Source organism: Phacochoerus africanus, chromosome 12, assembly GCF_016906955.1.
Source record: "Phacochoerus africanus isolate WHEZ1 chromosome 12, ROS_Pafr_v1, whole genome shotgun sequence".
Classification (NCBI taxonomy): domain Eukaryota; kingdom Metazoa; phylum Chordata; class Mammalia; order Artiodactyla; family Suidae; genus Phacochoerus; species Phacochoerus africanus.
Window position 1 is genome coordinate 63,159,858 of NC_062555.1, and position 13,971 is coordinate 63,173,828.

At 39.5% G+C, this 13,971-nt stretch overlaps 1 protein-coding gene across 21 annotated transcripts in view; it reads left to right on the forward strand.

Moving 5' to 3' along the window:
• Positions 1 to 13,971, forward strand: part of CREM (cAMP responsive element modulator) — a 66,255-nt gene that overhangs the window by 39,194 nt on the left and 13,090 nt on the right. For 11 of the 21 annotated variants that reach the window (XM_047754773.1, XM_047754753.1, XM_047754757.1 and 8 more), the window contains one exon: positions 6,908 to 7,096. The exons of 4 other annotated variants lie outside the window; for them this stretch is intronic. In XM_047754773.1, coding sequence (XP_047610729.1) covers positions 6,908 to 7,096 — 189 coding nt within the window. Of the gene's footprint in view, positions 1 to 6,907; positions 7,097 to 12,938; positions 13,145 to 13,615; positions 13,852 to 13,971 lie in introns of those variants that run through there. 6 more of the 21 variants (XM_047754771.1, XM_047754772.1, XM_047754770.1 and 3 more) reach the window with 5 other exon arrangements.

The window sequence follows — 13,971 nt, forward strand, 5'->3', positions numbered from 1 at the left end:
TTTGCTATCATGAGCTAGTTGGAGTTAAAAACAAAAGAACTATAAAAGGACTTTGTGAGTCAAAGTTGAAGAAGTAAAAATAAATGTGCTCAGGCTTTCTCATAGACAAGTAGTCATTTTTAATAGTTGAAAGTGAGTTATTTGACTGAAGTTGGCCTGATTATTTCAACTTATTTTTTAATCGCAAAAATAAGAAGTGAAAGTTAGCATAGGCTGTTTCCGGAAGTAGGGAAAAGAACTTAAAATAGGCAGGGATTCATTATTGCAACACCAAGAAAGTGAATTTACACTTTTGAAACTTTACTGGACGTGCAGATCTTAGTGATTTAGATTTGCTGTATGCCAATTAAGTCATTCTGGTCAAAGGAAATTTGTTCTGGCTCAAGAGAATATTTCTGAAAGATGGTGTTTCAGATGGTCTTGGAATTAGCAAAGAATGTTATTTTCTGCATAGGACATTTAAGACATGCATTAAATGGGAGTGAATTCATTTACATAGGGACAATGTGTGGTTCTTTTATATGCGCTATTGCAGGTATTTAAATGTTTGTAGTTTCTTAATTCATTAAATTTCCTCTAAAGACAGTTGTTGGGTTTTTTTTTAATCCCCCATCTCCTTTACCCAGCCTCTTCCCTTACCAATTAAGGACTATCACCCAAGACTTCAATTTTTTTTTTTTTTTTCCTAAATGTCCCTGCCTCTCTACTTGTGCTACTTTATTTTACTAGGAATCTTGTTTGAGTGGGTCTCTATTAACTCATCTTTCCTGGAGTCTTATACAGTAAAGGTAAGTGGGTCAGTCCTAAATCCACCATTATGAAGAAAGATACTTGTGAGCTTTGTGGACTGCCTGAAGAATTCAGAATGCTCAGGAGACTCAAATGACTAAACACTGATTCCATTTTTTCATTAGGAGGAATTCGCACTATAGGCTTGTGTGTTCTAAAGTAAATGCAGTTGCATTTATTACTCTTAGGAGGGACTTTGCTTACCTGCTCCCCAGGTACCTTTCAGAGCAGACTTAGAAGGTATCTAATTGATGGAAATCTGCTTTTTAACCTGAGTGTTGCTGTTCTTGTTTTAAGATGAGGCTGTTTTAGTCTTCTGCTGTATGCACCTCTTGGCTTTCAGGCGTAGGTACTCACAGGTTCTGTTTGTGCTCTTTTTGAATTTCCGTCTAAGAATTCACTGGAAAGATCTGCTGTTCCTTTTTTAAAGTTCACTCAATGAAGTTTTATTTATGAATCTTTTTATTGAAATTTGGAATAAAGATGGTTTTAAATTATAAGTAAATATTTACATGTTTATGTGTTTTGATTAGCTCATTTGTTCAGGTTTGAGATTAACAAGTGAAATCTTTTCATGTAAAATGACATCTGCTCCTTCCTTATTTGAAGGCAGTCTTTTTTTTTTCCTTTTTTGTCTGTGCCCCTGGCATGTGGAAGTGTCTGGGCCCGGGATCAAACCCTTGCCACAGCAGCAACCCAAGCCACTGCAGTGACAACACCAGACCCTTAACCCACTGTGCCACCCTGCTCCTTCCTTATTTGATCATGAGGTTTTTTTTTTTTTTCTTAGTTTTCCATCCTCCTCTTCTTCCTTTTTTATTGATTACACAAGATTTTAAAATATTATTTTTTGAATTAAACTTTTTTTTTTACCAAAATTCTTGAATTTTTATTCCATAAGTAGTATTTTCCTTGCTTCAGTGATATTAATAGCCCTAGGAGAGAAGTCATTAATGATACTGAGTAGTAGAAATAGCAGATTTTTAAAACACAGGTTTTCATACCAGAAAGTTTTAAAGAATTTGTTGTTTAGGGAGTTCCCGTCATGGCTCAGAGGGTTAAGAACCTGACTAGTATCCGTGAGGGTAGGTTCAATCCCTGGCCTTGCTCAGTGGGTTAGGGATCTGGCATCACCACAAGCTACAATGTAGATTGTAGATGCAGCTTTGATCTGGCGTGGCTGTGGCTGGCAGCTGCAGCTCCTGTTTGCCCAAGCCAGGGAACTTGCGCATGCCACAGGTGCTGCCCTAAAAAGAAAGAAAAAAATGTTTATTGCCTAGACAAGTTAATATGATATCATCCTGGTTACCGTGGTATATGGTAAATTCAGGGTCTGGAGACTCTACTTGGGTTAATACTTATTTGAAACTCAATGTCATGACTATATAACAATGTCTATAAAGACATTTGTGTAACCACTAAAACTAACTTAGTAGAAAAATAATTAACAAATTATACTCTCTCTAGACAAACTCTTTGTTTAATGTAAGGTCAGTGTTGTTCAATATTCAATCTGGGTGTAGAGCGACCTACTTAATTATGGGGTATAGCTCATCTGAGACATTAGGTACCTCTCGGAACAACTCAGCAGAGCCTAACCACTTCCCACCACTACTAGCAGGCTTGAATCAATTAATAGTGGACACTGAAGTAGAATTTTTTTTTTGCTTTTTAGGGCCACACCCGAGGCATATGGAAGTTCCCAGGCTAGGGGTCAAAATGGAGCTACAGCTGCCGGCCTACACCACAGCCAGCAACACTGGATCCCTGACCCACTGAGCGAGGCCAGGGATCGAACTCACATCTTATGGATTCTAGTCGGATTTGTTTGCACTGTGCCACGAAGGGAACTCCCTGAAATAGAATTTAATTGATTATATAATCTAACTGTTCTCTTTTAATTCTATTTGTATTATTTCATTAATGTATAATGTTATTAAGGATTACTTGAAAGAGGAAAATAAGTATTCATATGGTCTAAAATAATAAGCCACTTTTACTTCTACTTTAGTTATCAGTATTTATAGACCAGTGTGGACTCTTCATCATGAACAACAAAGTGGCCATAAGTATAAGTTTTGGGGAGCTCCCTATGTGGCTCAGTGGGTTACGAACCTGACTAGTATCCATGAGGATGCGGGTTTGATCCCTGGCCTCGCTCAGTGGGTTAAGGATCGATCCCACTTAATGCCAGTGCCACAGCATTGCAGGGAGCTGTGGTGTAGGTCCCGTGTTGCTGTGGCTGTGACATAGGCCGGCTGCTGCAGCTCCGATTCGATCCCTGCCCTGGGAACTTCCAGGTGCTCCATGTGCGCCCGTAGTGGCGCGGTGGTTAATGAATCCGACTAGCAACCATGAGATTGCGGGTTCGATCCCTGGCCTTGCTCAGTGGGTTAAGAATCTGGCGTTGCCGTAAGCTGTGGTGTAGGTTACAGATGCAGCTCGGATCCCATGTTGCTGTGACTCTGGTGTAGGCTGGTGGCTACAGCTCTGATTGGACTCCTAGCCTGGGAACCTCCATATGCCGCAGGGGCAGTCCAAGAAATGGCAAAAAAAAAAAAAAAAAGACAAAAAAAAATAAGCTTTTTTTGCCTCAGTTGCATATGTCAGTCCAAGAAAGCATTAATAAGACCTAGGTCCTCCCAGATTAGTAGGAATCATAAAGGTATTCTATTTTCATTGGTTAGCAATGGCCTTGATATGGGCCAGTCAATTTATTTAAAATGATTAGCCAAACATGATGTCTGAGATTTGTTTTGAAATACTCGACACACAAAAAGTTTGGAGTAAGTGAACAGGGAGACTAAATGACAAAATTCTTTCATCTTTTATGTTCACTAGAAATTTTCCATAAATTTAAAAAAATAATAGGTAAAAGAAGATATGACTAAACACATTCAGTTAATTTCATTTTAATTTTTCCTGCTACTTCATGTTGTGTTTCCTGAAATATTATGCTATCCTTGTATATTATGTAACCTAAAAAGTTTCCACCTCACATCTTTTGAATATGCACACATGCCCACAAAACCTATTTCTGGTATCCTGAAGCACTGGGAAATCTTATTTATTGTCAGTTGAGGGGTGACATTTTGAATGAGAAGGTCCTCTGTCATTTGATAATGCCCAAATCAAGAGTGCCTTTGGTACAAAAAATGAAAGTTAGGTTAAAGACCAAACTCATCAGTAGGAACTTTTTCTCCCTAGACCCAGCTTCTGTGTGCATGTGCATGGTGTGTATGTGTGTTTTGTTTTCCACACCAGAAATAAACTCAGGAGTTTCCGTCGTGGCTCAGAAGTAATGAACCTGACATTGCTGTGGCTGCGGCATAGGCCAGCAGCTCCAGATCCGATTCCACCCCTAACCTGGGAACTTCCATATGCCGCAGGTACAGCCCTTAAAAAGAAGACAAATAAATAAATAATAAGAGGAACAGATTCTTGGATATATCAGCTTTTCAGAGTATAAAAGCAAAAATGTTTGGTTGGAACTATGGGGAAACACTGGAAAAAAAAAAAAGGGGGGATCTTTATTTCATGGTTCTTATCCCTAGAAGCAACTACTCTCCCCTCAGATTTTTTTAACTAATCCAAAAACTTGATAGTTGTGTTGTCAATATTGGAAAATTAAGGTTTGGGGTTTTTTTGTTTGTTTTAGGAAACAGAAAAAGTAGCTTTAGTGGCCAGGAAAAGAGGGGATACAACAGGGTAGTACCTCAAGGACTGTGCCCTGGAAAATAATAATTTATAATTTAAAACCATTCTTCATTTAACTTTTCTAGATTAACATGCGGCTTAAGTTGTTTTTATATATTCCATCTTGAAGAAACGCTAGCCATGCATTCATTGTATTTACTGAGTGCCTGCTATCTGCTAGGCTTTGTGCTTCTTAACATTGTGGTTCCACTGCCTATGTCTTTCTGTTTTTTTTTAGTTTTTTAATTTGTTTTGTCTTTTTAGGGCTGCACCTGTGGCATATGGAGGTTCCCAGGCTAGGGGTCCAATTGGAGCTGTAGCCACCGGCCTACACCACAGCCACAGCAACACCAGATCCTAGCCGAGTCTGCAACCTACACCACAGCTCACAGCGACACTGGATCCTGAACCCACTGATCAAGGCCAGGGATCGAACCTGCATCCTCATGGATCCTAGTCAGGTTCGTTAACCGATGAGCCAGGACAGGAACTCCCTATGTCTTTCTAAAGCACTATTTCTGTGACATCAAACTTTCGACTTGAAGATAGGCACTCAAATAATATGATAACATGAAATTCCTTCATGTCCAGCCTTGAAGATCCAAGGAAGCAATATCCCCTCTTCTTCAGATTTCTCTCAAACCCTGTTATTATTAAGGGGTGAGTCCTGAGACCCTTGAAATATTTAGAGAATCATGGTGAAATCTTATTTTTAAAATGTGTGCAAAGAATATAACGCTCAAGATGAGCCAGACAAAGTGGGATTACCTCAGAGTTTCTCAACCGCCGTGCTATTGACATTTGGTAACTTATTCTTCAGTTTCTGTCAATCATATAGCAGCCTGCCAACAAACTAGAATCAGATGGTGCCTTTGTGTTGAAATCCTTTTAAAAATGTTAACCCATCTTGCTGTAATGACCCCAGATCCTTAGGTCAAAGAACTGGAGATTTGTTGTTATTGTTACTCTTTCCAATAGTTGTGACAGGTTTATTCGATCGTCACCTAAGTGGTCCTTTGCTTAAGTACTGTTACAAAGTTAGGGAGTGACTCAGAAATATTCAGAATATACTTTAGACGCTACTACGCGATTCCTGTAAGGCATTTACATTGATTTATAGATGTTGTGTTATTCTGATTATGTGTTATTTTTATCTCCATTGTAAAGTCTAGTTAGCTATTTTATATGTTTTTGTTTTGTTTTGTTTTGTTTTGTTTTTAGGAATAGTCCTTGGTTCCACTTAATCTCTAGTATTTAAAGTAAAACATACTATAACTTTATGTTAAAGTATATAGAACTCCCAGACATTTAACACACTACCTATTTGTCTATTAGAGTGAAATTTTAAAACATTAACATTCAATCAATTATTCTTTTGAAACTTTCTGTTAATATATAAACTTTTAAACATGACTGGCAAGTCTCAGTGTTTAAAGGCAGTCCACCTCATATTTGTTACCATTAGCTACAGCTATTCAAGACATTTTGTAGAGGTCAATACTGTAGCACAAATTCTTTCAATACAGTTACCTTTTAGGGTTCTTTCCAACCTAATATTTTATATTTCAGAGTTCTCCTGGCATAGTCAAAATGATAAAGGTTACAGTTTTGTAGACTTGAGCTTTGAAACATATATGTTAATCATATACATATGTATACCGTTAAAAGCTACTTTCTTTTGATAAGTTAGACAAGTAGCTGAATGAAGGTACAAATTCATTATAGTTATAATCCTCAATGGAAGCTAACTGACCATTTATTAAATATTAGAATAATGTTTATACCTAAAGATAGGTGAAAGAATGGAAAAATTTAAAAAGTGGGCTTTCTCCCTGTCTACATCTTCATTCTTCCTCGTAAATAATTAAGTTGGATGAATGCCAGGGAGAAGGACAACTCCATGAGTTTTTGGGGGGGTTTTTTTTTGTTTGTTTATTTGTTTTCACTTTAGGGCTGCATCTGCCGGCATATGGAAATTCACAGGCTAGGGGTCAAATCAGAGCTGCAGCTGCCAGCCTATATCACAGCTATAGTAATGTGGGATCTGAGCTGCATTTGCAACCTACACCGAAACTTGCAGCAATGCCATATCCTTAACCCACTGAGTGAGGCCGGGGATCGAACCTGCATCCTCACGGATACTAGTCGGCTTCTTAACCTGGTGAGCCACAGTGGGAAATCCCATGAGTTTTATGTAATCGAGCAGTTCTGAAACATAAGGTATTTTCAAGTGTTTTGAGCTTTTTCAGAGTGTTGTCCAATGAAAGGAGGATATCTTTATCCATTCTGCCTAGAGAACTAAGGGTAACTTGAGAGTGAGAAGCTTTGGTCATTAAATAGATCCAAAGTATATTCTTCCAATGTGGGATTATTAAAAATGAATCTTGAAATTCTCTAATATTTCTTTTCTTTTTCTGTTAAGTTGCTATAGCCCAAGGTGGAACAATCCAGATTTCTAACCCAGGATCTGATGGTGTTCAGGGACTGCAGGCATTAACAATGACAAATTCAGGAGCTCCTCCGCCAGGTGCTACAATTGTACAGTACGCAGCACAGTCAGCTGATGGCACACAGCAGTTCTTTGTCCCAGGCAGCCAGGTGGTGGTTCAAGGTATATGTCATTCATCTAATGCATTTAGAATATCTGTGGGTTACGATAGCTCACCATTTAGTGGTGATTTCATAGTTTTCTGAAATATACAGATGGTAGATTTTTTTGGTTGGGGGAGAGGGAGCACTTTAAAAGGTTTAGAGGAGAAATATTGTAGTATATTAAACAAGTTAAATTACACAATTTTCAATTTTTAGCAGGTTTTATTGGATTTAATGAAATGTTAAATTCAGAGTAACATAATGGGAAAAAGAAATTGGAAACATGAAGTTTTTAATTAAGAAAATATTCTTCATTTGGGGGTTATAAATGTACTGAATATGTTTTTAGTATCTAGTCTAGGAAGATGTAAGTATCCAGTCCATGAGACACTGAATTTGTGTTTTCTCCCCGCTTGTTATACTCAGGCTTTCTTTTTAGACCTCACCTTTCAAAACAAATGTTGATTTTTGTTTTTCTTTTGACCATCCTTAGTATATTTGAATTCTAAGGTATCTGTTCTACCTCTTATGGAAGCTGAGGGTAGTGAAATAAAGCAGTTGGGATGTAGCCCTCAGCTTTTAGGGTAACCTAAGATTTCAGCTAAAAGTGAGTAACACATTATTTTGATTTCATTCAAATAACTATAATGTGTTCAATACAACTTGCAAAAATTCAGTGCTTCAGTGTAACTGTATTCCCCTTGGTGCATTTGCACAAATTTTAAGGGGAGTAATATCAGTTCTTTTAGTATAAGTGTCTTGCAAGTATTGAAAAAAGCAGATTTTAATTGATGAGTCTCTTGATAATTAGTTTTATTTACTTAGGTATTTGGGGGGCTAATATGGATTATGATGAAAAGTGTATGAAGAGCTAAAGTAGTGACATTTATGGAGTTAAAAACAAATTCACAGTATTTTCTTTTAGATATAAAATTAAAGCACTCATTCTTTTTCCCTGGTACTCATCAACCCTATTTGTCTAAAGGAATAATCATAAAGAATGCTTATTTCTTCTAATTATATCTTTGTTATGTGGAAGATCCACTTAAAACGATACTTTAAGAAGAAGAGGGTTTTTTTTTTTAATGTTTTGTGTTTTACATCAATAATACACACATAGATTTTTCTACTTTGGGGACTTTAAGAACTTTTTCTTCCATAAGTCACAAAGCTATTTGTCTGCATTGATTCCGTTAGCTTTATGGTTTTACCTTTCACATTATGTCTTTAATCTACCTGTGGCCCAGCTCTGGGCATAGCTTTGGGTGGGAACCCAAAAGCTATGGCACTAGTTTTCCCCACTAACAGTTTGTCCTTTGCCCATTGATTTATGGGCAGTCTTAATTGTGCAGCACGTAGGTCTCCCGCAGACCCGATCTGCCTCAGCACCCTTTGTTCTGCCTTGCCAGAGCCACACTGGTTTTGTTGTCACAGAACAAGTGCCCTTTTTTTGTCTTCTAACTTTTTTTTTTTAGCGTTTTTTAGCTTTTGTGAACCGTTGTTTTCTCATATGCATTTGGAATAAGTTTGAGTTCCAAGTAATTATAATAATAAAACCAATGATGAGATTACATTTAATTTATAGATTAATTTAGGAAGAACTGAAATCTTTTTAACTGAAGTATAAATGACACAACATTATTAGTTTTAAGTGTACAACGTAATGACTCGGCATTTGTATGAATCACAGTAAGTGATCACGACAGTGAGTCTAGTTAACATCCTTAACCATATATAGTTATCGTCTTTTTTTTTTTTTTCCTTGTGTTGAGGACTTTTTAAGTTCTACTCTCTTAGCATGTTTCACATATGTACCTGCAAGCACCATGTTAGACATCACATCTCCAGGACTGACTGATGCTACAACTACAAGTTTGTACCTTTTGACCTGCTTCACCCATTTCGCCCACCCCCACTCCCTGTCTCTGGCAACCACCAGTCTGTTCTCTGTGCCTCTAAGTTTGGGTTTGTTTGCTTAGATTCCACATTTAAGTGAGATCATTCAGTATTTGTCTTTGTCTGACTTATTTCACTTAGGGCAATGCTGGCTTCAGGGTCCATCTGTGTTGTCACAAAGGGCAGAATTTCTTTATTGATAGAATAAAATTACATTGTATATATACCACTGTATATGCTCTATATATCACATATGGTGTATATGTATATATGTAACATATATGCTGTAATATATACATATAATGTAATATATGCTATAATATATATACACACATAAACTATAACATACATGTATCTCTTATGTAATGTATATACTATAATATAGGTGCACATATATTATGTAACGTATATACTGTTAGATATATTGCACGCCACATATTCTTTATCCATTTGTCTGTTAATTGTTTCCATGTCTTGGCTATTGTAAATATTGCTGCAGTGAACATGAGGGTATAGACATCTTTTTGAGCTGCCGTTTTTATTTTCTTCAGATGAATACCCAGAAATAAGATTGCTTGATCATATGGCAGTTCTACTTTTAGTTTTCTGAGGCCCCTCCATACTCTTTTCCATGGTGGTGGCACCAGTTTATGTTCCTACCCACAGAGCACAGAATGTCTTACACATTCAGATTTAACTTCTTTTAACTGTTTAAAATTTTCTCCATGGGGGTCTCACATTCTTTAATTAGTTCTTAAATGTTTGATGGTTTTTTGTTTGTTTGTTTTGCTATTGTGAGTGGTAGCTTTCTGTTACATTTTTCTAGTTGTTGCTGCTGGTATAGAGAAATACTGATTTTTTAATTACCATTTACCAATGAACCTTGCTAAACTCTAATTCTAATAATATGCTGATTCTTGGTGAATCTCCCTTTGATGCTCCGTGAATGTTTATATCCAACGCAAGCAAGATGTTTGTATTTTTCCCTTCCAGTCTTTATTCCTCTGGTTCTTTCTCCTTGCCTGGTCTTTTCCTTTTCTCTTCTTTTTTTTGCTTTTTAGGGCCATGTCCACAGCGTGTGGAGGTTCCCAGGCTAGGGGTCCAATCAGAGCTACAGCGGCCGGCCTACACCACAGCCACAGCAGTGGTTGGATCCTTGACCCACTGAGCGAGGCCAGGGATCAGACCCACAACCTCATGGTTCCTAGTCGGATTTGTTTTCCACTTCGCCACGATGGGAACTCCTTCTCCTTTTCCTTTTTAAAAATAATGCTGGTCAGGGGTTCTAGTAAATCTTTGTAAACATAGTGAGGTCCATGAGCATTCTTGGCTTTCTGTCCATCATCCACCCTGTCATTGCCTTGAAAGGTCACAGCCTTTTCTCTCTGAGTCTCAGCCCTCATCTTGGTCGATCCCTCCGCAGTACTTAGCACGACTGACTCCTCCTCCCTGACCTTCAGGGATACTCCTGACCCTCTTCCAGCCTCCTCTGCCCAGCTTGGAGCTGCTGGTGCTTGGTGCTCAGCTGCGGCCGGGGACCTCTTCTACCTGGCTTGAGGGCTCTCCCTGGATGAGCTCATCCCTGCCCATGGCACACATCCATTTTTCCCTCCCCAATTCTCCATTTGTTCTCTGTTTCAGTAACTAAGCATCCTGCTGCTTCAAGCCAGAAACCTGGGTGTCACCGTCTCTCTCCCTCCCCTTCTCCAGCCATTCCTCTTCATTCCTCTCCACTCCGATTGTCACAGTCCTTCTGCTCTCATCCCTCTGACCTGCGTTACTGAGACCCCTACCCTGCAGGTGGCTGCCCTGAAGCTGGTAGCTACGGAACAGGGTCCTGATTTTCCTAATCATGCCAGAAACAGCAGCTCCTGTTTTGGCCTGGTCTTTTGGCAATTTCTCCTGAAAGTTTAGCTAGGCTCCCTTTTTTCACTCCTGCCAGTGATTCCAGGAGCTACTAATATTTCTTAAAAACAAAAGTCTCTGCCTCCAGCGTTTCCCTTTCTCCACTCTGCTCTCACTTCTGTAGTTCAGGGTGATGTTTCTAAAATATGCGTGTAATTGTGTCAGCCTCCTGCCCAAACCCTGTAGTGAATGCCTGTTCTCGTTAGTCAAAGTCAGAATCCCTAACCAAGCCCATGCCCAGCTTGATCCAGGCCTTACTTCCCTTCCTAGGAAAGGAACTTCTCCCTCTCTGGGCTGAATTTCTTTCATTTCCTGTAATGAGCCCCCCCCCCCCTCCCTCCAAGGGCCCTCAAACACCAAGCCATTTGCCCTGCCAGGAACACTTGCCTAGTCTTGCACATTATTCAGATTTCACATGGGATAGCACTTCCCTAGAAAGCCTTCCCACACCTTCCAAATCTGGCTTGTATGACCTCTTCCCCCTGCACCCGCTTAGGGCACGGATCCCCCTCTCCCCTCTTTACATGACTCTCTGTGTCCTGCCCACAAGGTGACTTCTGTTTGGATAGGGATCTAAGGTCCCTAGCACAGTCCCTTGGCATATGATAAATGTTCGATAACCGTTTACTGAATGAAAGTGAAATACTCTTCCTCTGTGAAAATGTTACTAGTCCTATGTGCTGATTAACCGAGTTTATCTGACCCAGGGGATTTATTAAAACCTTACCAAGAGCAGTAGTCAGCCAAGCAACCAACCTCCCTTCTTTCCTTCCTTTCTCTACCCATTTTTTACACTAATATCTTTGGAGAACCTACGTGCCAATTTCAGGAAATGTTGAGCTTAAAATCAGTTTGAACTTTCTCACATTTGACATAAAGTTGACTAGTCCTCTTGGAACCAAGGCCTTAGATGTGGCGGGGATGGAAAAGAGACCCTCGTGGACTCTTAAGTGGTCTGCAGACTTCTTTACTCAACCAGGATGTCTTCAGTTTATGTGCTCTGGAGAGGTACTAGAACCCTTGATGTCTCACCTCCTAAGCGTCTGAGTGTAAAGTCCTTGTCTTACTAGGGGTGCTGAGCTGAATAAGGCAAACACGTGGAATGCTCTTTGATTGCCGTTCGATCGCGCTGAATCTCATCTTACAGGGAATGGGCTTTGTAAACTCACCAATAAAGATAAAAGGTCAATAACATGTCACTTATTTTTGTGCAGTAGAGATGCAGATCATTTTCACCCTGAGCTATGGATGGTCTGGTACATTGTTGAACTTGGGCCGGTCTTTTGCCCAACTTCATAATCATTAAATTTCCAGTAGTGATCCAATGCTTCATGTGCAGAACCTTCATTAAGTGATCAAGTGAAAGTGGACATGTGTTTTATTATTTTATTTTTTTGGACATGTTTTTTTAAATGCACATTTAATAATTGTGATTTATTAATTTTTTTTTAAATCACAAAATTCTTCTCAAGGGATTTAAATTCAGTAAAATGGTGTATTAGATTGAGCCACATGCAGTTGTGGTCTTTGTGGGCTGAAAAGGTTGAATATTAGCTAATTCATATGGTTCAATATTTTTATGGAAGAATGCCATATAATACTTGCTACTTTTGGCACAGTGGATTTTTAAAATTTCAGCATCTACTCCTTTCAAGTGAAATCAACAAATTCTGTGTCATCTTAGGAAAAGTTGGATTTTATGGTGTTGTAGCAAATAAAAATGTTAAGTGAACTAAAGTGGCTGGATATTCTTGGTGAATTTAGAAGTATCTGTGAAATAACAGTTCTTTGCGTTTCACAGTGTATCTCTGGGCTGACTGTCAGATTTTTTTTTTTTTTTCATCCTTCTGTGAGTTATGAAAAACATATAGGGTTTATGCCCACTCTGTTTACTTAGAAACCTTGGACAGAACAATAAAAATAAATAAACAAAAGTAGCCCCTTGAGAAATAGCCATGTAACTTTTAATGCTAATGAGTTGTTTTTTGCCAGAGCCCAGCTCAATTTTTATGTAGAACTGAGAAACAAGAGCACTGAGATGGTTTATTACAGGACGGGTTTTTAGAGGGTTTGGTTTCAGTGAGCTCGCCTGTGACAAAGCAAATTGATGGCAGTGATAGGCTAGTGATGTCACTGTGATGTCAGTACTCCTGCTTACCCTGCACATGCTTGCTGGTTTGGAACACTTTATGTGGACCTGTGATAGAGGAAGCAAGACAGTTCTGTATGCAGAAGCCCGTCATGGCTGTAACTGGAGATGAAACAGGTAAGAATTTTAAAGAGGGATTTAAATTCTGCAGATTTTTTTTTTTTTTTGAAGCTTAGAAGAATTATTTAGGGGCCTCTGAGTGTTTCAAAAAGTATTAATTTTCTAGTAGCCGAGGAGTAAGAAGTTTCCTCTAATGTGTAGCCGTATATACTCGAAACTCTGTGAAGGCATCTGAGCATAATTGCTTCTTTGCTCAGCACTGTGCTGCTTCTTCCTTGACCAAGGCGGTAAGCCTTTCTGTCTCCATTTGCTCTGCTAAAATAAGCTGTTGATTCATCTGCAACCTGTTGCAGATCCAGTGCAGCTTCAAGTTAAGCACGCATTCTGTTCGAGTTGTAAAAAAGTAAGCTTCCGATTTTATTGCTGCGTTCAGACGTAACTACAAAACAGAATAGGAAACCCAGCGCGTCACGGGTGTTTGTGAGCCTGCCGTTCCTTCCGTCCTGTTTAAAATGGTCTGTTTCTCAGCTAACCGGGTTCAAAGGGCCCACGTCATTACATTTCCTGGAATCGGTTCGGCAGGGAGTGGAAAGTTAAACTGCAGGCGAGCTGCACACTGACGTCAGCCCGAGTCACGCTGCGATTGAGTCAGTTCTTTCCGCTCGGCCGCGCGCAGGTGGGGGCTGCCACCCTCTCCGACTGCGCCTTAGACCCCTAGCAGGTCCCCGTAAGCCTCGCCTTAACGATTCTGCGATTCTGCCGAGGTAAGTGTGTGTGCCTGGCGGGGGCCCGAGGGGCCTGCGCGGGTGCCTGGGGATGGAGCGCCCGCTAGCGCCAGGTCAGGGGAGTGCTCGTCTTTGAGTTCCCGCCCCACCTGCAGTTCC